The sequence below is a fragment of the Callionymus lyra genome, chromosome 4 (assembly GCF_982586985.1).
Source record: "Callionymus lyra chromosome 4, fCalLyr1.hap1.1, whole genome shotgun sequence".
Classification (NCBI taxonomy): Eukaryota; Metazoa; Chordata; class Actinopteri; order Syngnathiformes; family Callionymidae; genus Callionymus; species Callionymus lyra.
In genome coordinates, this window is record NC_141821.1 from 21,740,101 (window position 1) to 21,761,942 (window position 21,842).

Sequence of the window (21,842 nt, forward strand, 5' to 3'; positions counted from 1 at the left end):
CGGATGGCTCCCCACAAAAGCCACTGTATGAAATGTGTTCCCTGAAGAAATGTAATTGCCAGCACTGCCTTAGACAGAATAAGCATTAAAAAAGAATGAGAAAAAGATCAAAAGATTTAGGCTTTAACAGTTTTATTCCATTTATCATCACACTTCTTAGAACAGGCTGGTTTAGTTGGATAACACACACACACACACATCCACGCACACACTATTCATAATAATGTCATATTACTAATAATAAACATTATTGTCTCGATATAAAGCTTTTTCTAGAGTCTGAATGGTAACATCCTTGCAAAAACGAGAGTGACAGAAAAGAAAGAATGAGAATCAAATCAATGCGATAGAGAAATGTTGTCACAGCTTCCTGTGACAGAATTCTTTTTAAACAGATAAATTTAGAACTGGTTTTTCGACACAATAACTTCACAATCATAACTAGGCCAGCAGGAATAGTCTCTGTCCCACATAGTTTGGTGAAGATCGCAACCTTTACACAGCTTGTAATCTGTTTAAAAATAGATGTATTCTGATCTGGGGGTCTCTATTATTTATGACCGGTCAGCTGGGGGCACATCCTACAAGGCTGTTACTCTCTTTATCCAAAATGTTGCCAAGTGCAGGATCAGAGATGTCCAAAGTATTCTCAACAAAGTAGTGAGTTTTTTTTTATTACCCTTCTATAAAAATATTCTTAGTCACAGCAACTACTAATGTGTTTTACTAGGCCTGTCACCATAAAAACTTAACACGATTGCATGTCTGGGTCTGTTGAAGATGCTATTTCGAGAGGCATGACTTATTAAGTTTCAAAATCAAATTTCACTGACATCATGGGAGGTGAAGAAGTGGGTGCAGGCAGGGTGGAGTGAAAGGGGATTCTTAAGAGTGTTAGCCAGAGAGAGAGGGAAGTTCAGTAGTAGAGGAGTGAGAGCTCCCACAATGCATCTTCAGAGCTGCAATTCTAGTGGGTCTGGACTTAAGAGTGGTTCAAAATAATTTGCTGCAGTTTCAATAAACCATTTCAATTGCTGTCGTTTTTTATTTGATATTAATATGTTTTTTGTTTTAATCTTAAGGCTGATGATTGTATCTAAGATGTGTAGATTCATCAGAATGACTGGCCAGGACAAGATCAGAGACTAGTAAATTAAATGGAACGATAGAGTGAAAGGACAAATGGTTGTGATGGAGGTGGAGCTACCAGGTAAGAGATTAAGAGGGAGAGGACAACCAATGAGATGATTTGAGCGTTTAATCATGACTAATACTTAAAAGCTACTGGAATTAACAATGTGTTTTTTGTGTGACAGGCCTTGCAGTCAAATCACCGTTTGGTTTTGTTATCGTTAGAAAAAGAGGACCGAAGTCTGGACACCTATTCTGGAGATGTCCTTAATGAACACCTGAGAGGAATCTGTTGTATTGATTTATTGATTCAATATACATTCATCTGAAAAAAACAGGTCAAACTAAGTATATCGGTGGGAGATTACAACTGAGGCTAATACTCATGTATGACAACATTGGAAAAATGACCAGGTAGAGTGAAGAAAAGTTAAGAAAAAAGGAAATCAAAAATGTTTCCCCACAATAGTCGAGCAATAACCTCATCCATGTTTACAAACACGGTGATCAATATGTGCCCTTGAGAAGCTTTGGAGTATTTAAGGAAATTGTGAAATCAGGTTGTTTTACCCACTGGATGTTTTGTCAGATCAAAAATGAGCAAGTATGGACCGGTTCAATCCAGCTGTAGACGAGGATGACGTTAGAGCTAAATAACAGGCAGGGAAGCCGAAGGACACATTCTTCATCCACGCTGGTCTAAACACCCACACAGAGCAACAACTGCTCGGTCTAATGCTAAGTAGTAACAGTTGTCAAGTAGAAATGGCACTCTGTAACCATGTAGATATATTACGTTATTAATTCAGGTAAACAAAGAACACCACCAAACCACAACATCAACCACAACATTGACGGCTCTGTCTAACTCTGGCGGTTAAGTCCCTCCAATTGTTCCACTCTCGGTCCTTTTTTTTTGATTCATGACAGGAGGAAGAGGGGGAGGAGGGGTCATGTTGTTGACCTCAGCCAGAGACGGAATCAAAGGCGTCATCAGCAAATGAGTCGAGTCCCGGTTGGCCTGGTACAGACAATCCATTTGCGTATTAATCCAACCTTGTGCTTTGATCCTGAAACAAGCGATCAAACAATCTCTTTGACCATTTAATCGCCATCCATTAACAAGGTGTGCATTTTCTCCAAACATTGTCTATCGAAAAAAGGCTAGCACGTGTAGCGTTGAAAAAAAACCCGTCAAGAAATGTCAATGCATGTCATCTGCCACCAACATCGAGTACATCCACCTTGTCGCCGATGATGAAAAAAGCTTAGGAAAATCCACTGTTACTGCTCAATCTAGACGCTGTAAAACCATCAAACTAAATTATTGAAATAAACTATTTTTTGAACTCTCGTGGTACAACAAATTGTTTAATAGATTAGTTTGCAGTTGTTTTTCCACATATATGTATTATTTCATAGTGGATTTTGACATTATTTTTATTAAGGTGGTTTTACCAGCATGACCTCAGACAATAGATTGTGATGAAAATCTCCACAAAATGCTATAAAATGATGCTTTTGTGTCAGATCCATTTGGTGAGCTCTAAAAAGAGCCAAACTGAATCAAAACTGCAGATCAAAACGCATGTGTCAGTGTTATTGTAAAAACAGATCTATACTTTTGCTGCCAATAAAATGGAAAATAAGAAAGCTATTCTTATCTGAAAAGTTTCTCATAGAATTAGCATTTTTTTTTACCAAATGAAAATAATTTTTATTATTAAATGTTTTAATTTTTCATGTTTTCTTCAAACTAAGATCATTCTCAAACTCGCTGGATGTAAAACCTTCTCATAATTAAGAATATACGCACTGAACAGTGAAGCAGCGCAAACATATTACTTTGTAAGATTTAAAACGTAGGAATCTTAGCCGAGGCGCTTTACTAACCCACGCTTTAGAACTAGAATACAAGGATGATTCACTGAGTGACTAGGAGCGATCATTTAAAGGTAGTCAATATGGACTGGTAACCTCCACTTTAAAGTGCCGTGATCAACCGCCTGAGACCATTAAGACAAGGAGTCCCCAACCTTTTTTGCAGTATGGAAGGGTTTAATTGAGGCATTATTTTGAGGTATGACTGATGTTAAGTACAGGAATAATTAAACTAACCTAGATTTGTGGGCATTGTCCCTTATCTTGTGTCTTTTTTATTAGTTGACAGGCAAGTATGACCAAATCAAGCGCCTTGGTGGACCAGTACCAGGTTGTGACCAATGGTTGGTGATTACTGATGTAAACCACCTTTAACAGCTGCAGATAGACCTTGTCCAGGATCTAAATTAAGAGATTACCGCAAAAACAGTTAATTATTGTCATATTTCTCCTGGGTACCAAGCGTTACATCATTGACCAGCCTTGAACTTTCCTGTCTGTATTTATTCAAACCAATGTTCACAAGAACGTGTAGAACACTGATGCACTCAGACTCAAAACAAGTAGGAGGCTGATAAACAATGACGACAACGATGACGGGTTCCCTTTGTTGCTTTGTATTCCTCTCTCAAAGTCTCTATTGTTTTTATAGGAATTGTGACGCCTGTAGCCAACACGCAGGAATGAAGAGATCTGTTGACACCGGATCTAACCTTGCAACAATAACACAACCACCTACTACTTCCCTCTAAATGGAACGCAACTTTTGACAAGAAAATGACTCGGGCTCTTCCACCCGTTGTCTTCTGACAAACCCATTGTTTACGTTTGAGACAAGAGGCTATTGTTTGGCTAAAGGTTCCAAGCAGACACCAGTGAATATTCATCATGGATTAATACAAATGTGGCGAAGAATGTAAAATTATCTGAATTCAATATCCAATGCCAGAAGAGTCTTTACGGGATGCATTGGTGTCAGTTCCTCAAATGACTATTAATTAACTTGTACTTAGCAAAACCTACTATTGATTTTGGGAATAATTTAGGTTTTAATCAATGGAATTGCCAACATTAGGAGGATCGAAAGTCAAAGATGACAAAGACTATTTTTGCATTGTAGACTAACATTTTTGAAAAAAGGATTAAAGCAAACCTTGTTTTCTTTAATTTCTTTTTGATTAGCACAACTAAATGTTGCTTTGCTTTTGGACAAATATAATGATAAGAAGATAAGACTACTTAAATTCTTACATTAACAGCCTTCAAATTGTATTGACACATGATTAAAGAAAATAAATAATGTATAATAATTTAATATCAATTTATATGCACATGAATGTTGTCTGAATGAAAACAAAGTATTTTCGAAAACATTGCTGGAAGAAAAAAAAGAAGAAATGATCTCATATTTGATGTATGTCAAAGTATATTTCAGTTCGGCAGTTAAAAAGACTTGGACTTGCTCATAAAGTGAGATCCGTTAGTTACAATAGTTCCTGAATTATCTTTTGACACCGTTTTGGGAAAGTTTGTTAGTGTAAATATGTAAAATACTTCTCATTAGTGGTCATTTCAATATTTTAGAGTTCATAATATATTATAAAGTTGGGAAATTCAGTCGTATTTTTAAAATATTTTTTTTGTATTTAAACTTTTATCATTATCAAAGACTATGATATAATGTGTATCTTAATAAAAATGTATCTTATCTGGGAAAAAGCCAAAAGCATTAACTCATACCAAATTTTAAACAATTCAAGAGCATTAAAATCAAAATAAACCCGGACAGGTAAATAAATGTAGTCGTCAATGGGTTATGGCGGGGTGACGACGGCTGACTTTTGCTTTTAACTTCAGTTTAATGTGACTAAATACAATAAATTGGATAACCTGGGACCCTCAATTCTAAAAATGAATATAACTTGATATTTTCGATGATCATCTCATACAAACTGGGTCTTCTCTGGACTTGCTTAAATTGTATCGTCGAAAATTCCCCAAACAAAACCCGAACAGAGTTTACCTAAGACCTAAACAAGCAGGTTTAAGGCTCAGCTACTATCACCGCCATCCTCCTTAAATAAATCCACTGGCTATTTATATTGTTTCCATGACAATCACGACTTCACCTGTATCATCAGATGTTTTAACGGTGGAGTTGCAGAGTGTGACCGCCACTCCCGTGGTTTTAGGAGCCCTGGCAGGACAGTCCACACTGTCATGGAGATCGAAACCTACGCCGTTGTTTTCAACCCCTACGCTCTTGGCTTTCTCTTTTTCTTCCTCCTCCTCCTCCTCCACCTCTTCCACCTGACATCGGCAGACTTCAATCCCAGAGTCACCCGTCAGTCGCCGATGTCTGTACTGGCTTTCGTCGGCTCCCATGTCCTCCTCGTCGTCCTCGTCCACTTGGTCCTCCTCCCAGCTGGCGGGCTCCGGTTCGAAAACGTCCACACAAGGGGAAAAGAGCGTCTGCTTTGGCGGGGACTGCGTGGCACGGGGTGAAGGTGACAAAGAAGAAGTGTGAGGAGACGATAGTCCACCTTTGTCGGACTGGTGCAGTATGGTGAGGGGGTCCAGGAGCAAGGCGGAGGCTGGGACAGAGGAGGACGACGACGGGGCCGGCGATACGGTGGTTGGGGACAGGACTCCAGGAGACGGTGTGGAGTGGGTGAGTGCTGACGGACACTCTATTGTGATGGCCGGACAAGAGGGCAGGGTGGAGACCTGGAGTTTTGGGGAAGTAGAACCTGCCTGTGCGTCTAACTGTAATTGACTTGTAAGATCCAGCTCAAACGACGGAGAGTGATGCCAAGAAGGCACTGATCCAACAGCCTCTGTGGTCAGGCACACATCTATTGCATCACATTGTTGTGTAGCCAAACTGGGACTGGGATTAGCCATCGCTAACTGTATCACCGCTGATCCAGGTGATACCGGGTCGGCGGTGGAGTCTAGTTCTGGAAATTGGATAAAGTTAAGCGCAGAGGTGTTTTCATGATCTGGCACTGTTGTGAGGTCAGGGGGGACTGGTTCGGTCGTTTGTGTACTGGTGGCTGGTAGAGGCTCTGACGTACATACCGGGTCAGGAGCGTGGTGATGCATTGTAGGCACTGTGCTTGGACCTTGAGAGAGGTCTGAAGGAGACGTGTTAAGACTTGACTCTTTAACTGCCAAAGTTCTTCCATCATTCGACGAGGAAGTGCTACTTATTAAGTCAGCCGTGTCAAACGTTCTTATGAGGTTGAGGCCTTCTGGTTTGGGGATGGACGTGGCACTGTTAGGGCTGCAGGTCAGGGGAGAGGTGACGGTTGGGGTGGGTGTACTCGTAGAAAGGGAGGAAGAGAGGGTGGTTTCGTGGTGCCTTTCGGGGCTACATGTGCCTGCATCCAGTACCAGGTTGAGTTGTTGCTTTATTGGAGATTCTTGAAGAACCGCATCAGGGCCAGGACAAGGCAGAGGTTGTGGGGAAGCTGCCCTGGTAACAACTGCCACAGTAACAGTCTGATGAGGATTCAAAGCATCTGTGGTCTCGGGTTCTTGTGCTGCGTCAGCAATGTTTGTAGAGTCTGTCGCCGTCGTCGTTGTGTCCGAAGCGAAGGGGGTCTCGTTTGCCTCCAGACATGTAGCTACCGCCGCGATAGTCTCCATAGAGTCCAGAGTGAGGGGGGCCACATCGTTGGGCGTCGAAGCATGGCTGGTGTCCGTCTCGTAGGTCAGAGGGACAGACAGTGACGAGCTACATGGTGAGGAGGGGCAGCAGGAGTCGCAGGAACAGCTGGAGCTAGGGTAAGAACAATTTACAGATGAGAGAACAATATGAACATCCGAGCACCAACTTTCCGGTACCTGTTGTCCGAGCTGAGAGAGGATGGCCCGTCGCTCATGGGATGGTGCAGCAGAGGGTCATGCTGCGTGAGGAGGTGGGGGTCAGTGGTTCGGGGGGGCTGAGGGTACCGTGCGGTGGTAAACACAGAGCTGTACGGAGGAGGAGGCGTGGAGGGTTGAGCCGCCACTTCCTCGTAGGATGGCAGTTTCAGAGAAGCGAGGAAACCTGAAGGATGAAAGTGTGACGAGACCATCAATATCTTGGATCGATAATCATGGATATGTGACTTCTGGTGAACATACAAGTGATGGATTAGTCCGGGGATGTCAAAGTCAATCACACAAGGGGCCACAATCACTTAAGATAAAGGGTACGGTAAGATATCACTTGTTATTCTCAATATATCGAAATTATGGTGGTATATATTCTTATGTGCATCTTATTTTCTGATTCGGGTGCGTGGAAAAATATAAAAAATGATGTTCCTTCGCAAATATTACACACTAGTATATAAACGTTATAGGTCACAATGTGCATCTATCCTGACAGTTAGAAAATAGATTGTAGCGATGAGTTCACTGAGATGGAGCGAGACAGATGGAGCAGCGTTGAGGCACAAGATGCACGACCAGTTTAGATCACACAATACATCATGAACACACACTGGAGCAAAGAAAGACGCTCCCTTACTCAGGTCCAGCATGGAGGAGGGGAAGGAGTTGGCTCCGTGGTAGGCCAGCAGGCTGATCTCTCGCTGCCTCTGCTGCTGCTGAACCCTCTGTTTAGCTCTGCGGTGTCGATAAGCACAGCAGCAGCTGAACAGGATAAGAACAGTCCACAGCAGCCAGAACCCTGATACAAGAAAGAAAAAAAAAATCCACATGTTCACAAAATAGCAGGGGTCAAAGGTGGCTGTCACCGTCTCCAGTGATTTAAAGTTCTTCTCAATGAGGTGTGTGAACCCTGGAAAGCTATATTTGGGTTTTAAATATATTACATAAAGGAAATAAGATACAGATATTTATAGCCAAATAGTTCAAATTCCAAAACTTGGCCATACTTCTATTTGTAGGGGTAGCTGGTTCAGTGGGATCCCTTTAACATTTAGCACACTACTGCATACCAACGCCTTAGATGGGATCTTGTCAAGCAGGGAGGGCAGCAGGTGACAGCCAAACGTTGATAAGCCAAAAAGCTACCGAGTGTCAGCCCTCGGGTCATTTATCTGAAGCTGAAACAATTAGTCAAGAAGCAAGAACGTTTGTTTCATTAATTGAATGAAATTTAATACTCAATGAGATTTCTAACTAAGCGAATGGCTACATACACTCTGAGATTAAATTTACCACCCTGACCACAGACCTAAAAATAGAGACCGGTTCTATGACAACGGGTAGTAACCAAGTCGAGAAGCAACAAATTTCAACATGTATTTGACGTATAATAGATTTCTATCAGGTTTCCATGCACGATATTAAACCCCAAAACAATCCTGACAGAAAAAAAACACAATTAAAATGTCTTCTTAGAAAGAAACACATTTTAAGAGTGTTACAAGAATATTGCTTTTATTTAGCAAAAAATAAAAGACAGGATTAGGAAAATGATTGTTAAGCACTATTAAAAAATACAGGTTCTGCACCGGTACTGGACTTAAGCTAAACTACACCAATATATCTATTTAATTCTAATATAAATTTCAAAGAATTTATTGTTTTTAAATACATTACAGCACACAATGGAAGCCTATGGCCAGGGGGCCAAATCTGGCCCGCCAAGTCATTTAACATGGCCCGTTGGGTTGTTACTTTTATTAAATCACAGTACATTTATGTTCCCATCTTAACCCGCAGATATGCTTGTGTTAAATATATGTGTTAAATATATGATATAAGGAACAGATATAATGGATTTCAAAATGTATACAGAGATTGTTAAATAGGAGTAAAACCGACGTTAAAGAAAAGGAATGAAAGATTCATCTTTTATAGTAGTTATATTGTCAATCAAACGCATCCTGTCAGAGACATTTCTGTGAATATCTTTTTTTGAGGCCAGTGACTCAAACTGAAAAAAAAACAAAACCTTCATACTGGTGTTGAAATGTGACGTAGAATGAAACACTTACACCAGAGCTCGTAGTAGTAGGTGCAGCAGCCGCTCTCCCCGCAGCAGTGTCCAGTCTCGCACAGGTATCCTCCATTAGCGCTGGCCCCAGGGCAGTACCGCGGTCTCCCCAGCAGGGGCAGGCTACCACCAGAGTGGTACTCCATTGCACCCCTGCTCTTTGAAGATTCACCCACGCGCCACTGCTACCCGTTAGCCACAACTGCTAACTGAATGTTAGCTGCAACTTCTTTAGAGTCCAGCTACATATTTCAACAGTTTTTTTTTTTTTTAGTTTTCCAGCAGAATCCTTAGAATGAGAAGAGCAGGTCGATCAGAAGAGTCGTCCGAGTATCTTCCGGGTGACACCGATCTACATGTTTTATTACGGGTGAGTAAACGCAGTAGCTGTCGTTGGCTAAGACTTGCTAAAAACGTGGTTGTGTTGAAGCTCCTCAGGCCGGGCGCTGCAGAGATGAAGCGAGCGCTGGAGCGGGTCAGGAGGGTGCCGGACCACCAATCCTGCGCCAAGAGAAAAACAAAAAAAAAAGACAATGGTGTATTGATAGAACTCAATAGAGGGAAGCTCACAGCTGAGGCGTCCGCCATGACGACTCTGTTTGATATTCATCACAGCTCCGGCTCAAACCAGCAGCCGGCACAATGAAGCCTCTCTCTGCCTTCCTCACGCTGTTCCAGCGCTTCACCTGGGAGGACCAGGCACAGAGAGCGGGGCGGATCAAGATGAGATCCCAGTCTCTCGCTTCCACCCCCGAAGGCCTCTGTTTTGATTTGTGAATTCTTGGACCGAAGCAACAAACCATTGCAAAAAAAAAAAAAAACAGCAGCACCGGATCCAAAATCTGATACTAAACAGAACATTTAAGGACGATTTACACATTTTTCTCCCCTACTTGGAACCGCCCTTCTTTGACAAGTTCAACACTCCTGTGAGGCCGAGATCAGAATCAGAAACCTTTATTGCCAGTGTTGTAAACACAACATATGCTTTTTTCTGTGATAAATAAGTAAAGAATAAAAAAATGAAATAAGATAACACAAAAAAATACCAATAGAAAAACAGAACAAAGCAGCAAGAAAGCCATTCTTAAGATTAGATTATACAGGATTATGAACCTATAGCAGGTATGGGTACTACCCACTAAGGCCACTTAGTACACATCCACTGTACCAGTGAGGACCTATTACCAATACAAAATATTAAAACTCTTGAATATTGCTAAATAGTTTTTACCAATCAAAATGCAAATTTTCAGACTTTGCCATATTAAAATACCAGATTACCAATTAAATGCAAACACCCACTAAATGTTGGTTATCATAGTGAATTTAAGAAAAGTGGTTTTTTTTGTCTTCATGAAGGGCAAATCATGGTCCATCTCATAAGTTGATGGTACCGTCGCATCCATATTCAAGTAATAAAGGCTTATTTTGATCTATGCAAGCTCCTTTAGAAAAAAAAAAGGTTTTCTTTTGCATTTTTCTGGGTAAACTGGCTTCAATTGTAGGAATAATTTATGTACTGTTTTTGGACAAACCATTTGGCTTTAAATAAAGGCAAAAAATCTGGGATCAAGTCAATTTCGAAAGTGTTTTGTTTCATCTTTCCTCATTATGTATCACAAACACCTACAAAATACGAGAAAAAAAATGTTAAAATTGGAGCAAACACAGTTCCTTTAATGGTGCAAGTTCAGAGCTATAGGGACAAACAATACATAAGTAACAAGCATAGAGTTGAGAACAAAGTTTTTTTTTTGCTTTAATGTTGTCATTACTTCAGTTACGCACAACAAGATCCTGACATGGATCTTATGTGACAAACCAAAGTAGGAATCTAGCCTGGTTTTAATGTCACAGTTTCTAGATGTGCAGCTACAAGTGCAGCTGTGGATTCAACTCTCAACATGACACAAAGACACTGGAGGCGTCAAGCGTGCCCTCACAAGAGCAGCAGACACCATCCTGCTGCAGCCTCCACAACACACCTTGTTGATCTGGGAAGAGTTCAACAGGCCAAGTTCTGCCTGCTGCAGTGGCACAGACACACACACAGGCACACACGCGCACGCACACACACACACACAAAGGCACGCGCACACGCACATACACAAATGTCAGCGGTAACATGATTACTGGTGGTCAGTGAAGGCAGCAAAAGCACCATAAGAAGACACACATTATTTAGCTATTAATAAATACACTTGCCAATGTATGACGACAGGTGTGTGCGTGTGCGTGCGTGTGTGTGTGTGTGTGCATGTGTGCGCGAGTGGTAAACACAGAGCGACACAAATGAACGCACCTCCCTGCCTCACCTCGGTCCTTCTCCCGGGCAGGCGTGTGTCGCCGGTGTGTCGGTAGCACCGGAGCTCTGTGGCCGTCTGTGCGCGTCCCCGCCTCCTTGCTCTCCCTCCGCGGTGCGACCCGCCGCCATCAGCGTCAAAGGCACGTCAAGCACAGAGGGAGGGAACGTTGACTTCCGCCACCGTTCACGTTTCGCTTCAGAATAAAAGCACCCTACCGATTTTTATAGGATTCAAATCATTTATTTTAAATGAAATATTAAAAAGCTCGTATTATCCTGGGTCACTCTTTAATTTCTTGAATTGAAGTAAAATGAAAATGTCGTAGGTGTAAAAGAAAAAAGAAGTGGTAATAATAAAGTAGTCTCGTTTTTATATGGTCTATTTAATGAGGTCTTCTCGGAAATATAAGAAATGCGTTTAAAATGTTGTGAATAACAATCTTTATTCAAAATCATTTTAATCTAAATGAATGTTATTTCACTATCAAACAATGACAATACCAGTACATCCAAAAAAATCCTACAAAAGAATCTGCACCTAAAACGCCAATCATATATTTAACTAAATCATCAAATCTGTTATTTTCTTTCACAATCGAGTTTGTGAAACTCAAAATGAGACAATTGATAAACCGGAAGTGAAGTGCTTGCAGGTTTTGCGTGACTTTACAGCGTCGCCATTGCAGCAAAGAACAACAGCGGGACTCCTGCTGGAGATCATGGAGCTGCGCGAGCTGGACGCGCGAGGGCGAGAGGAACACACACCAGGAGCTCCACGTTACATCACGATAATAACATTCAAACGAGCACCTGAGCTTCACGAGCAACAACATCTCGTGTGCGCCACATGGCAACATTGGTTGTGATCAAACATCTTCACCAGCTCATCAAAAATCGAAGTCAAAATGATCGACGGTGAAATTGGGATTCTGATGGCGGACGCTCTCGCAGCGGATTGGCCGCAGGCAACAGGCTGGCGGCCAATCAGAGAGCAGGAACCGTGAGGCTGCAGCTCTTAGCAACAAGAGGGAAACATCCTGACGAGACGTTATTGTGGCGATTTGATCACAAATTATCATTGAAATCGCAATCGAAAATAAATAAACACACAAAGTTAAATACTCTAAGATCAAGATAACGTTTAATTATGAACGCTGTTGAAGTACATTTTCAATTCTATGATTATTCATCTTATCTGTTGCCAGGCCACTGGTGCAGCGTAAACATATATTCCGTTCACGCCTTTTCTTGCTCTGACTGTAGAAACAAAAGCTGTTCAAAATCAATGTGAATATGGTGTTTATGTCTATTATTTGTTTTTATAAAATCTATAATTAATTTGAGCCGCTGCCTTGTTGATTGTGTCGCATATTCCACCAAATCCAGTTTTGTCTTTTTCATTACTGGCAATAAAGTAGTTTCTGATTCTGAAATAGTAAGTAAGTAATTTACATTTATAGAACGCTTTTCCAGACCAGGGTCACAAAGCGCTTAAACAATCAAAACAATATTCCCAAAAAGTGTGTTCGTTTTGCCCTCTTTTATTAGTGATATGTCTTCGAAAATAAATATATATTTACAAATCATGTTTGCCAATTGTATTTTTAATCTATATATCTTTAATGGGTATCATGCTAAAAAAACACAGCCTTCGATTTAGGCGTAAATTATACCAGGTGTAATTGTTGATGGTGCCCGAATACAAGTGGCGACACCTGGTGGCGACAAATGACAACTACATTAAGTGTATTATAATCTTCGTAATTATTTTGGTTCGCCTTATATTTTGCCATAAAACTTTGACTTTTCTGCATTCAAACAAATAGAATAGGTTTGACGTAAAAGTCACTTCCATTTGAAGATATTTACAGACAACACATCGAGTACGCATGCGCGTGTGAAGGTTGCTCTCCCGCCTTCCTAGACGTCCTCCCCGCACGCGACTCCAGCAGCGGCTGTCAATCATCCCCGGGAGCGCATTCACGTCCTGGTGCGCGCACCCGCCACTCAGCCGAGCAGACACTCAAACTTTTCTTTTATTTGAAACTTCTCCTGAAAGCTTCACATTTATTTTAAAGGGATTTGATTTTAACGTTCCGAGTTGAATAAGAGAGATATCTCTGACTGGACCGGGGGGTTCCCAGCAGTTAACGACGGAACTGGGTCGTGATGGGTCTCGGTACCATCTGGGTTTGAGACACTTGGGTCAACCCGGTGTATGGTCTCGGGATGATGGTGACCCAGATTGGACTGCTTTTGTTATGGTTCTGCATCCAAACAGAAGGCAGACAACTGGACCCCAACAGGTTCGTACTGACTTCCACTGCTTTTGAGAGGTATTGACCTAATGTTATACAACTTTGTGTTGCTTTTTCACAGGAGAAACATCTAAAGTGTATTTGTTTTAAACAGTACTACAGTATTGTCCAACTAAAGGTAGAACAAATTAAATTGATCATACATTAAAAAAAAAAAAAAAACGTTTTAACACTTGCGAGTATAACAATAATCTTTTATAGAAGCTAGCTTGCTAACAAACCACAGCAATTTCCCATTGTTTCTATGTATGGCAACAAAACAGGTTTGATCTAATTCATGGTTCAGATAGTGCTGGTCAAATGCTACTCAAATGAAAGTCAAACTTGTTTTATTATTTGGGAAAAACAACTTTAAATAAATGAATAAATTGATTAATAAATGATATGGATTCAATAATGAAGACCTATGTCTTCATTATTTGATCATTTGGTTGAACTTAAATATCTGAAGTCTGAACTGTGTGTATTCATTGTGTATATTTAACACACAGATTGTGAATATACATGTGATGTGAAACGTTATTCATTCTTCTTGAACTTCTGTTGGTGTTAAACATCTGAAAAAATATTGAATGTTGTATTATTTACTAACTTTTATCATCTAAACCTATGAGTTACTTATTTTAAGTAAACTTACAGGACTTAATAATTGAATCTACTATAAGGTGTATTGTTTCAAGTTGATAATCTCGTAATAAACAGAGTGGTGTGGGGGGGACTAATGAAAGGCGCTTCACAAATAACCTTGACTTACTTATTACTTACTAATGTATTAACATAACTCATCCTGGCTTAGGTCGCAGATTAGTGTTAACACTTGAAATAATTAGTTTTTCAGTTGTTATGGTGACAAGATAGATCAGATAAGAGCTACGTAGAACTTGACGGATCTGTTCGGGGGTATAAATTAGGAGGGGACCGGTCCAGCTGTTTGGAGCCGCAGAGGTGATTGAGGAGGAAGTGAGGAGCGAGTGATAAAGTGTTAAGAGAGACGGTCGGACAAAAGTGTGACGGAAAAGAGAAAGTATGTGGGAGAGGAAGTGGCCTCCCCTCCTCTCTGCTGCGAGGGGTCGTGTCCAGACAAGCAAGAGAGACAAGAGCAGGTTCTTCTCTCACAGAACCGTTCGCCACTTGTGTCCGGGTGTGAATAAAAAGAATGTGTAGCCCGCTGGTCACTTGTGTAGTGCTAGGATTATTATTATGTGGAGTGGATGAGCATATTGGTTGAACTGCTTTCATAATTCAAACATGTCTCAATGCATTTTTCTTTTCAAGCAACATAATGCTTGAAAACAAAAATGCTAAATGATTTTTTTTTTGTCCATTAGACATGGCAGCATTATGTATTTACATTACATGATTTTACATTACTATTGTTTTGATCTATATAAATTATAAAAGTGTATTGACCTTGATAAAGGTTCAAAACCAAGACCAACAAGTCATTATTAATCTCACCTAAGATAACAGGTAACACTAGCATTAAAAAAAACATGTTTCAGATAAATAAAGGAGTTGAAATATTTTTAAATACATTTTTGCCTCACTTCTTACACACTCATTTGGGTTGATTTTTGTGTCGTCGCCAGGGCAAACCAGGTAATTTTGTCAGAGGGCCTCTGTCGCTATGGAAACAGTCTGGAGTGTTGTTGGGGCTGGACTCAAACGACGTGGGGACAGTGCAGACGTGAGTGAAATGTTCCAGGTTGACGTTGTGAAATATCATCATTACAGTTGGAGCTGAAGACGTTGAGATTGACAATAGCTGGTGTGTGTGTGTAGCTCAATGTCAGCAGGGCTGTAAACACGGCGAGTGTGTTGGACCGGACAGATGCAAATGTCGTCCAGGCTACACCGGCAAGGCGTGCAACCAAGGTAACCGTTTCACAGGGGAGATGAACACATTCCATTCATGTTTGTCCGACCTGCTGGGAGTTTAATAACCATTATAGTGAGGACATGGCACCATGTTCTTCCAAAACCTGTTGCTGTTTGTGGTCGTGGAGCCGAACACCCCGACCCACTCACACACACACACACACACACACACACACACACACACACACACACACACACACACACACACACACACACACACACACACACTCAATCTCCTAATTAGAGGCCTCATCATGAGTCACATCCTGACCACGAAACAGCATCTGCCCTCAAACCAGAGACGGATTGTAATGCAACACACCTCACACACACACAAACACACACACACACAAACACACACACGCACACACACACAGAGCGGTGAAAGTCACAGGTTAATCCTTCAGTGCGAGTCCAAACAGAGGATATGTTAGCTGAAGTCAATCATTTGTAGATATCTAATGTGTGTTTGTGTGTCAGATCTGAACGAGTGTGGCCTCAAGCCACGGCCATGCAAGCATCGCTGCATGAACACACTGGGCAGCTACAAGTGCTACTGTCCAGACGGCTTCAAGATGGAGCCAGACGGCAGCTGCAGAAGTGAGTATCAGTGTCGGCTGCAGGAGACATTTAACTTAAAATTCAGGTTACGGATTCAGGGTTTTGCTCCATTAACTTTCTGCCTTCCTCTTTACTAGTTCATTCGGTTCTCAACCGCCGTGGTGAAATGTGTGCTCATTCATATGTGGTGGTTAAGTGGTGTCTTTAGCCTCTGGCCTCTTAGCTGACCTTTGACCTCACTCTGTCTGAGCACCAATGTCTTCATCTAAATACGTCTGCCTTCAATTGTATAACTCTTTCCCATTTTGGCCTACGGTTCACATTTCTTCCCCCAACTTTGTGTTGCATTTTTGTTCTATTAAGTCACCATAAAAAAAAAGAAAGTCATCTTGCTCTTAAAATGAAAATGGACAGTTCTCAAAACAAAGCAACAAAAACATTGCATGTGTTAAATGTATTAAAACAAAAGTCAGTCTTAATTGTTGTAGTGCCGCTTTTCAGCTGTTATTGATGTGTTTAACTATTAGTATTTGTGTTTAGATATTATATTTTGCTTATAATGAACCTGTCTTTTTATTTTGACAACTGCTGTGTTTATTTGTCGCACATTTTTGTTTATTTATTTGGGCAAAGTTATTCATTGTCATATTATTTTCGTGTAAAAAGAAAATTGCGGTTGTTTAGTTACCCCCACAGCATATTATTGTGTTACATCTCTTCGTTTCTCACTCATTTGGCGTCTTATAACCCAGGGTGTGGGGCTGGTACCAGTTCTAGCTACTTGGTGCAACAGGAATGGAACACACTGGGCTGTGTGTATAACAAGACACACAAGACTACCCCTCACAAACTTGTAAACTCACACCTGCGGACCACTTACAGTTGTAAATCATGTGGGCCTTTGGCAGAAACCAGATTTTTTTGTGTCTGCTAAAATAATGGCATGTGCAGAACTGTTTTACTGACATTTTGTGCGTTTGTGGATCGTTCATTTTAGTTGAACTATTAACTGCTGGTTTCAATATTTAATTTGTTGTTTTCAGGTCTTTTTCTTCGTTGTTATTGTCAATTTGTTCTGACCGATTCTGGCTGCTTTAGAAAAAGTACCTTAAGGCTAATTGGTCATGTAATCACTCATTGCAAAACCTATTTCCATTATCCTCTCTAGTCACTATTCTTCTCTTTATGTCATCATTCACCCAAATCATAAACGTCTTAGATTGTCTCTCTTCTTGTTTCACCTGCAGTATCAGTTTCTAATTGCTGACACATCAGTAAAGTAAGATATTTAACCTTATACTTGCTCATCTCACAGATGCTCGAACCTGCTTTGATGCCAACTGCCAGTACGGCTGTGAAGTGGTTAAAGGGACGGTGAGATGCACTTGTCCCTCGCCTGGGTTACGACTGGGACCCGACAGACGCTCCTGCGTCGGTTAGTCAAAGAAAATTCTGCTTTGAATAGATGGAGTTTAAAATACCAGCTGGACACTTCATTTCTCAATTTCCTCTTCAGACATTGACGAGTGTGCACTTGGCGGTGAAGTTTGTCCTCGACGCAGGAAGTGCATCAACACATTTGGCAGCTTCCTGTGTAAATGTCACCTGGGCTTTAAACTCATCTACGTCAATGGACGGTACAGCTGCATCGGTGAGTCTTCAATTGTTTTTGCGATTTTTATTTTTAGGTTCTGACCAGCTTTTCTGCTTTTGTGTCCTAAGATAAAGATCCTCGACCATTCTGCACACTGAATCCAGGGTCGCGCAAGTGCCGCTGTAAAGATGGCAACTGCAAAGGTAACCACACATAAAGAGTGAGTAGTACTCACGTCTGGTAACGGTGTCCATGTTTCTTTCAAGATTAGTCGTAAGGATCCCAGTCTGAATTTGAAAAGTGTTTCTTTTCTTAGCTGTTCCCAAAGCCCATTTGAAGCCACACCGACCAAGAACCATAAAGACCACTACTGCCTCTGCCACCTTCACAACGGTGTCCATGGAAACCACTACAACTTCCAAGACGTCAATGATTACAACTTTGATGCCCACTACAACCAAAGGATCTATTCCTTTTACACCTATTCACTCCACTACACCTGCAATTACAACAGCTGCTGTGCTTTATGTTACTACGCCTGTTACAACGACAACTACACCTGTTACCACGACTACTACACCTGTTACCACGACTACTACACCAGTTACCACGACAACTACACCTGTTACCACGGCAACTACACGTGTTACCTCGACAACTACACCTGTTACCACAACTACTACACCTGTTACCACAACAACTTCACCTGTTACCACGACAACTACACCTGTTACCACGACTACTACACCGATTACAACGACTACTACACCTGTTACAACGACTTCTACACCTGTTGCTACCAGTACACAACCTCTTACCACCACTACAACACAAGTTACCACAACACTATCCACCGCATTTTCTCCCGTTACAACAAAACCTGTTACGACTATTTCCACTACATCGATTGCTTTCACACCAACTGTGAGCAGCAATCCCATTATCACCACTACTCCTACAATGACTACATCGATTGATGCCTCTACTTTCAACACTACACCCAAATCTACGATCGGGCCAAATGACACAACTGTCTCAGCGACAACCAGCAGGACAACCACGCTGGACAACAGAGTCAATATAGAGACGACTCACAGACAACGAGGAGATGTGCACAGTAAGGACTCCCTCATCTAGCCGGAATATTTGACTTTGTTCAACGTTGTATTCATTGTTTTGTTTCTACAGTCCCTCGTCACCACAATGAGAACCAGGTGTGGGAGTTTGATATTGAACTGGGCAATACAGCAGACGATGCCAGAGACGACCCCGGTAAGTTGACCTGACTCTACAAACAAGCCCTGGTACTACAAAGACACGAGTGCATGTGTTGTCGTCGTTAGGGTGTCACAGTCAAAAAGGGTAAAAGTCTTCTATTTCTTCTTCTCCTCCTTCTTCTTCTTCTTCTTCTTCTTTTCCCATTCGGCTGCTCACTTCAGGGGTCGCAACAGCGAATCAACCTGCTCCATAAAAAGTATCATGGGTAAATTGGAATTTCATGAAAAATCAGACAGACCGACAAAACGCAAGATTACACATTTAAACATCAACATTGACTGATTGAATGATATATCTTGATGGGTTTAATTATGAGCAAAAACCTTTTTAAATACTGATGCTAAATAAGGACAACTGTAAATATAAGGTCTGATTCATCCAACAAGAGTAAAAAAAAAATTGGTAAAGAATGGAGGGTTACTGTAAAGGTATGTTTTTTTGTGTTCAATGAAAACTAAATTAAAGGTTAATAAAAGAAAGGTCAAATGAAAACAAAGTGATAAAACTAAATCTAATGGAATGACGTGGAAATCCTGGTTTCAGGAGCGAGTGGACATCACTGTTCCTTTAATCGTGGGATCTGTGACTGGATGTCTGACAGAGATGGAGACTTATCCTGGGAGACGCTTCAGAGCCCCACAGGTATCTTGGCGCGGATCAATACATGATTGATATCCATCAGCAGGCTAGAAAATCTATTTTTTCCCCCCACAGGTGGACGGTACCTGTCTGTGCAAGAACTTAAACTTGGACAAAGGAGTATTCGTGGAGCCAGACTGGTTGTTACCATTGACTCAGGGTTGTACTCCGGCAAGATGTGTTTCCAATTTTCTCACTGGCTGACCGGACATAATGTGGGCGTGCTGCAGCTGTTTGTTAAGAATCGAGACCACAGGTAAGTTCTCCTTTAAAAGGATTCAACTTCCTTTTTTTTTTTACTGCAAATGATGAATGCTAATCATTAAATATACCTACTAACAATCAAGCCCTTTGTATCTATGAATACAAAGTTGATTCTAATACGAACACTTTAATTGCTGCACAAAACTACACGCAATTATTTCCTGTTTACCAAAACTTAATATTGATGAAAGTTGATAACACTTGCAGTAAAACAACACACCTTAAGTTTAGTTGTTAATGTTAAGTGGTGGATTTGTTGCTGTAGTGCTCCAAGGTTTTTTTTAACACACAGTTCACAAAGGGAGACTTTCAGAGATCGCCGTCTAATTGTCCTTAGGGTCTCTGGGTCAAGGTGAACGACCTCCGCCATGTACGCCATAGCACTGTCACCAGTGTCAAGGTGACCCGGGTTAAGGGTTCAGGGTCCAATTGAATTGGCTGATGTTTTTCTTTACATACATTTCAGAGCCAACCAGTATTTATGTGTTTGCTTAGGACCCTTGAATAGATTCGTTCCTAATTGGGTGTTAGCAAGGTTTTAAGCAACATATTGCATTTAATAAAAATAAAAAAAAGAAATAATTTGCATGAAGAGCAGGAAATATTTTCTGAATTACTGTACCAGGGTATCATCATCCAGAAGAAGTTATGGACAATTTGTGCCACAAAATTACATGAACTTAAAAAAAAAAAAAAAAAACTAGATTTTCCATTTACATTCGTCAAAAAGCAAATATTAAACTGATTATATAGTTTCATTGACATATAGTAAGATGTGATCTGACGTGTGACACAGGTATAGCCCAGCTCTCTGGTCCAGGACAGGAAGACATGGCTGGCGACGCACACAGTTGACCGTGGCAACACAAACAGTGGACAGGGTAAGAAACACACACCCTTCTTGTCTTAAGGAGAATTACTCCAGATTTCTAATCACAACTCATGTGCACCAAGGTTTTGATAAAGGCCGAAAGACGGAGAGGAAGACGGGGACAAATTGCTATTGATGATGTCACACTGAGACCGGGGGCGTGTCGATGACATCAAGAAAATTGTTTTGTTTTTTTCTCACATTACGCATTTTTAATCATCATGCAAGACTTTACTCTGGACCTTGGAGGACAAACATTTTCAGGTCATGACCAAAAAGCACCAGAGGTGGAAAAGTCACATTTTTCGGTCGTCAAACATTCATGGAAAGCTGAACTCGACTCTGTAAGCTTGTGAAATATTTTCAGAAGTTTTAATATTTAACTTAAACCCTGAGCGAGGCTGATTATTGTTTGTATAACCAGTGTGCCCTTTAATGTTTCGTTTCTCATTGGCAATGCACATAATCTGCCATGTGCTTTACGTGTACCGAGATTGTTGTGGGATATTTGATCCCACGTGGAGGCACTTTGAAATATAGTGATTCTAGAGTTTCCCTTTAAAGCTCAAGTCTGTCATCATCATGGAGATACTGAAGTCGACACAATGTTTGATCTGTTTGGTTCTTTCTTTGAAGATTAAACTTTGTTGTCAAATTATAACGACGTGTCGCAGAAGATTAGCTGTAATGACAATGAAAGCTCTCTTACATTTACTCTTTATAAGTGTTTGTGGGAGAAAAGCGCTCAGAAAGCTGTTTTACACACGCACACACATGCTGGGTGGGGCTGCCGGATACATGATTGGTACTTTAGACTCACCAGATTCCACAGTTTATGGACAAACGTACCCGTGCGAAACCTGTGATTTACCTTGTTCGTGCACGTGTGTGAGAGAGAGAGAGCGAGAGAGTCACTCTTTCATTTTTTTGTATTCCATTAATTCAGCCTCCACTCAACAGACTCGATATTAAGTAGCCGAAGATGTCAACAGCTGTCTTTTAATGGCTTTCACTCCACATTTTATTTGATGAGGAAACTTCAACGAGATTAAGATGTTGTAAGGCCTGTAAACATTTTTACAACAACAACAAAAAAGGATTGAGGAGTCTTTGATGACAATGTTAAAAATAAAACCAAAATAAGCCATAGAAAAACAGATCCA

At 41.0% G+C, this 21,842-nt stretch overlaps 2 protein-coding genes across 3 annotated transcripts; one reads left to right on the forward strand and one right to left on the reverse strand.

Moving 5' to 3' along the window:
• Positions 1–1,419: 1,419 nt before the first annotated feature.
• On the reverse strand, positions 1,420–11,437 carry LOC148082080 (uncharacterized). Of its 2 annotated transcripts, none has more exons than XM_087789184.1 (5): positions 11,287–11,437; positions 8,970–9,469; positions 7,532–7,693; positions 6,862–7,066; positions 1,420–6,796 (listed from the first exon to the last, which is right to left on the reverse strand). In XM_087789184.1, exons 2-5 carry the CDS (start codon positions 9,112–9,114, stop codon positions 5,110–5,112), a joined length of 2,199 nt encoding a protein of 732 aa, XP_087645310.1. In that variant the 5' UTR covers positions 9,115–9,469; positions 11,287–11,437; the 3' UTR covers positions 1,420–5,109. The 2 variants fall into 2 exon arrangements, with proteins under 2 accessions (XP_087645310.1, XP_087645309.1); XM_087789183.1 differs by having other exon boundaries at positions 11,274–11,437.
• A 1,827-nt stretch (positions 11,438–13,264) lies between these two features.
• Positions 13,265–21,340, forward strand: LOC148082081 (nephronectin). The gene is made up of 13 exons (XM_087788116.1): positions 13,265–13,582; positions 15,184–15,281; positions 15,377–15,469; positions 15,953–16,072; positions 17,349–17,468; positions 17,550–17,684; positions 17,756–17,830; positions 17,944–18,744; positions 18,816–18,899; positions 19,449–19,547; positions 19,620–19,800; positions 20,605–20,689; positions 20,763–21,340. Exons 1-13 carry the CDS (start codon positions 13,506–13,508, stop codon positions 20,847–20,849), a joined length of 2,055 nt encoding a protein of 684 aa, XP_087644242.1. The 5' UTR covers positions 13,265–13,505; the 3' UTR covers positions 20,850–21,340.
• The last annotated feature ends 502 nt before the right edge of the window (positions 21,341–21,842 follow it).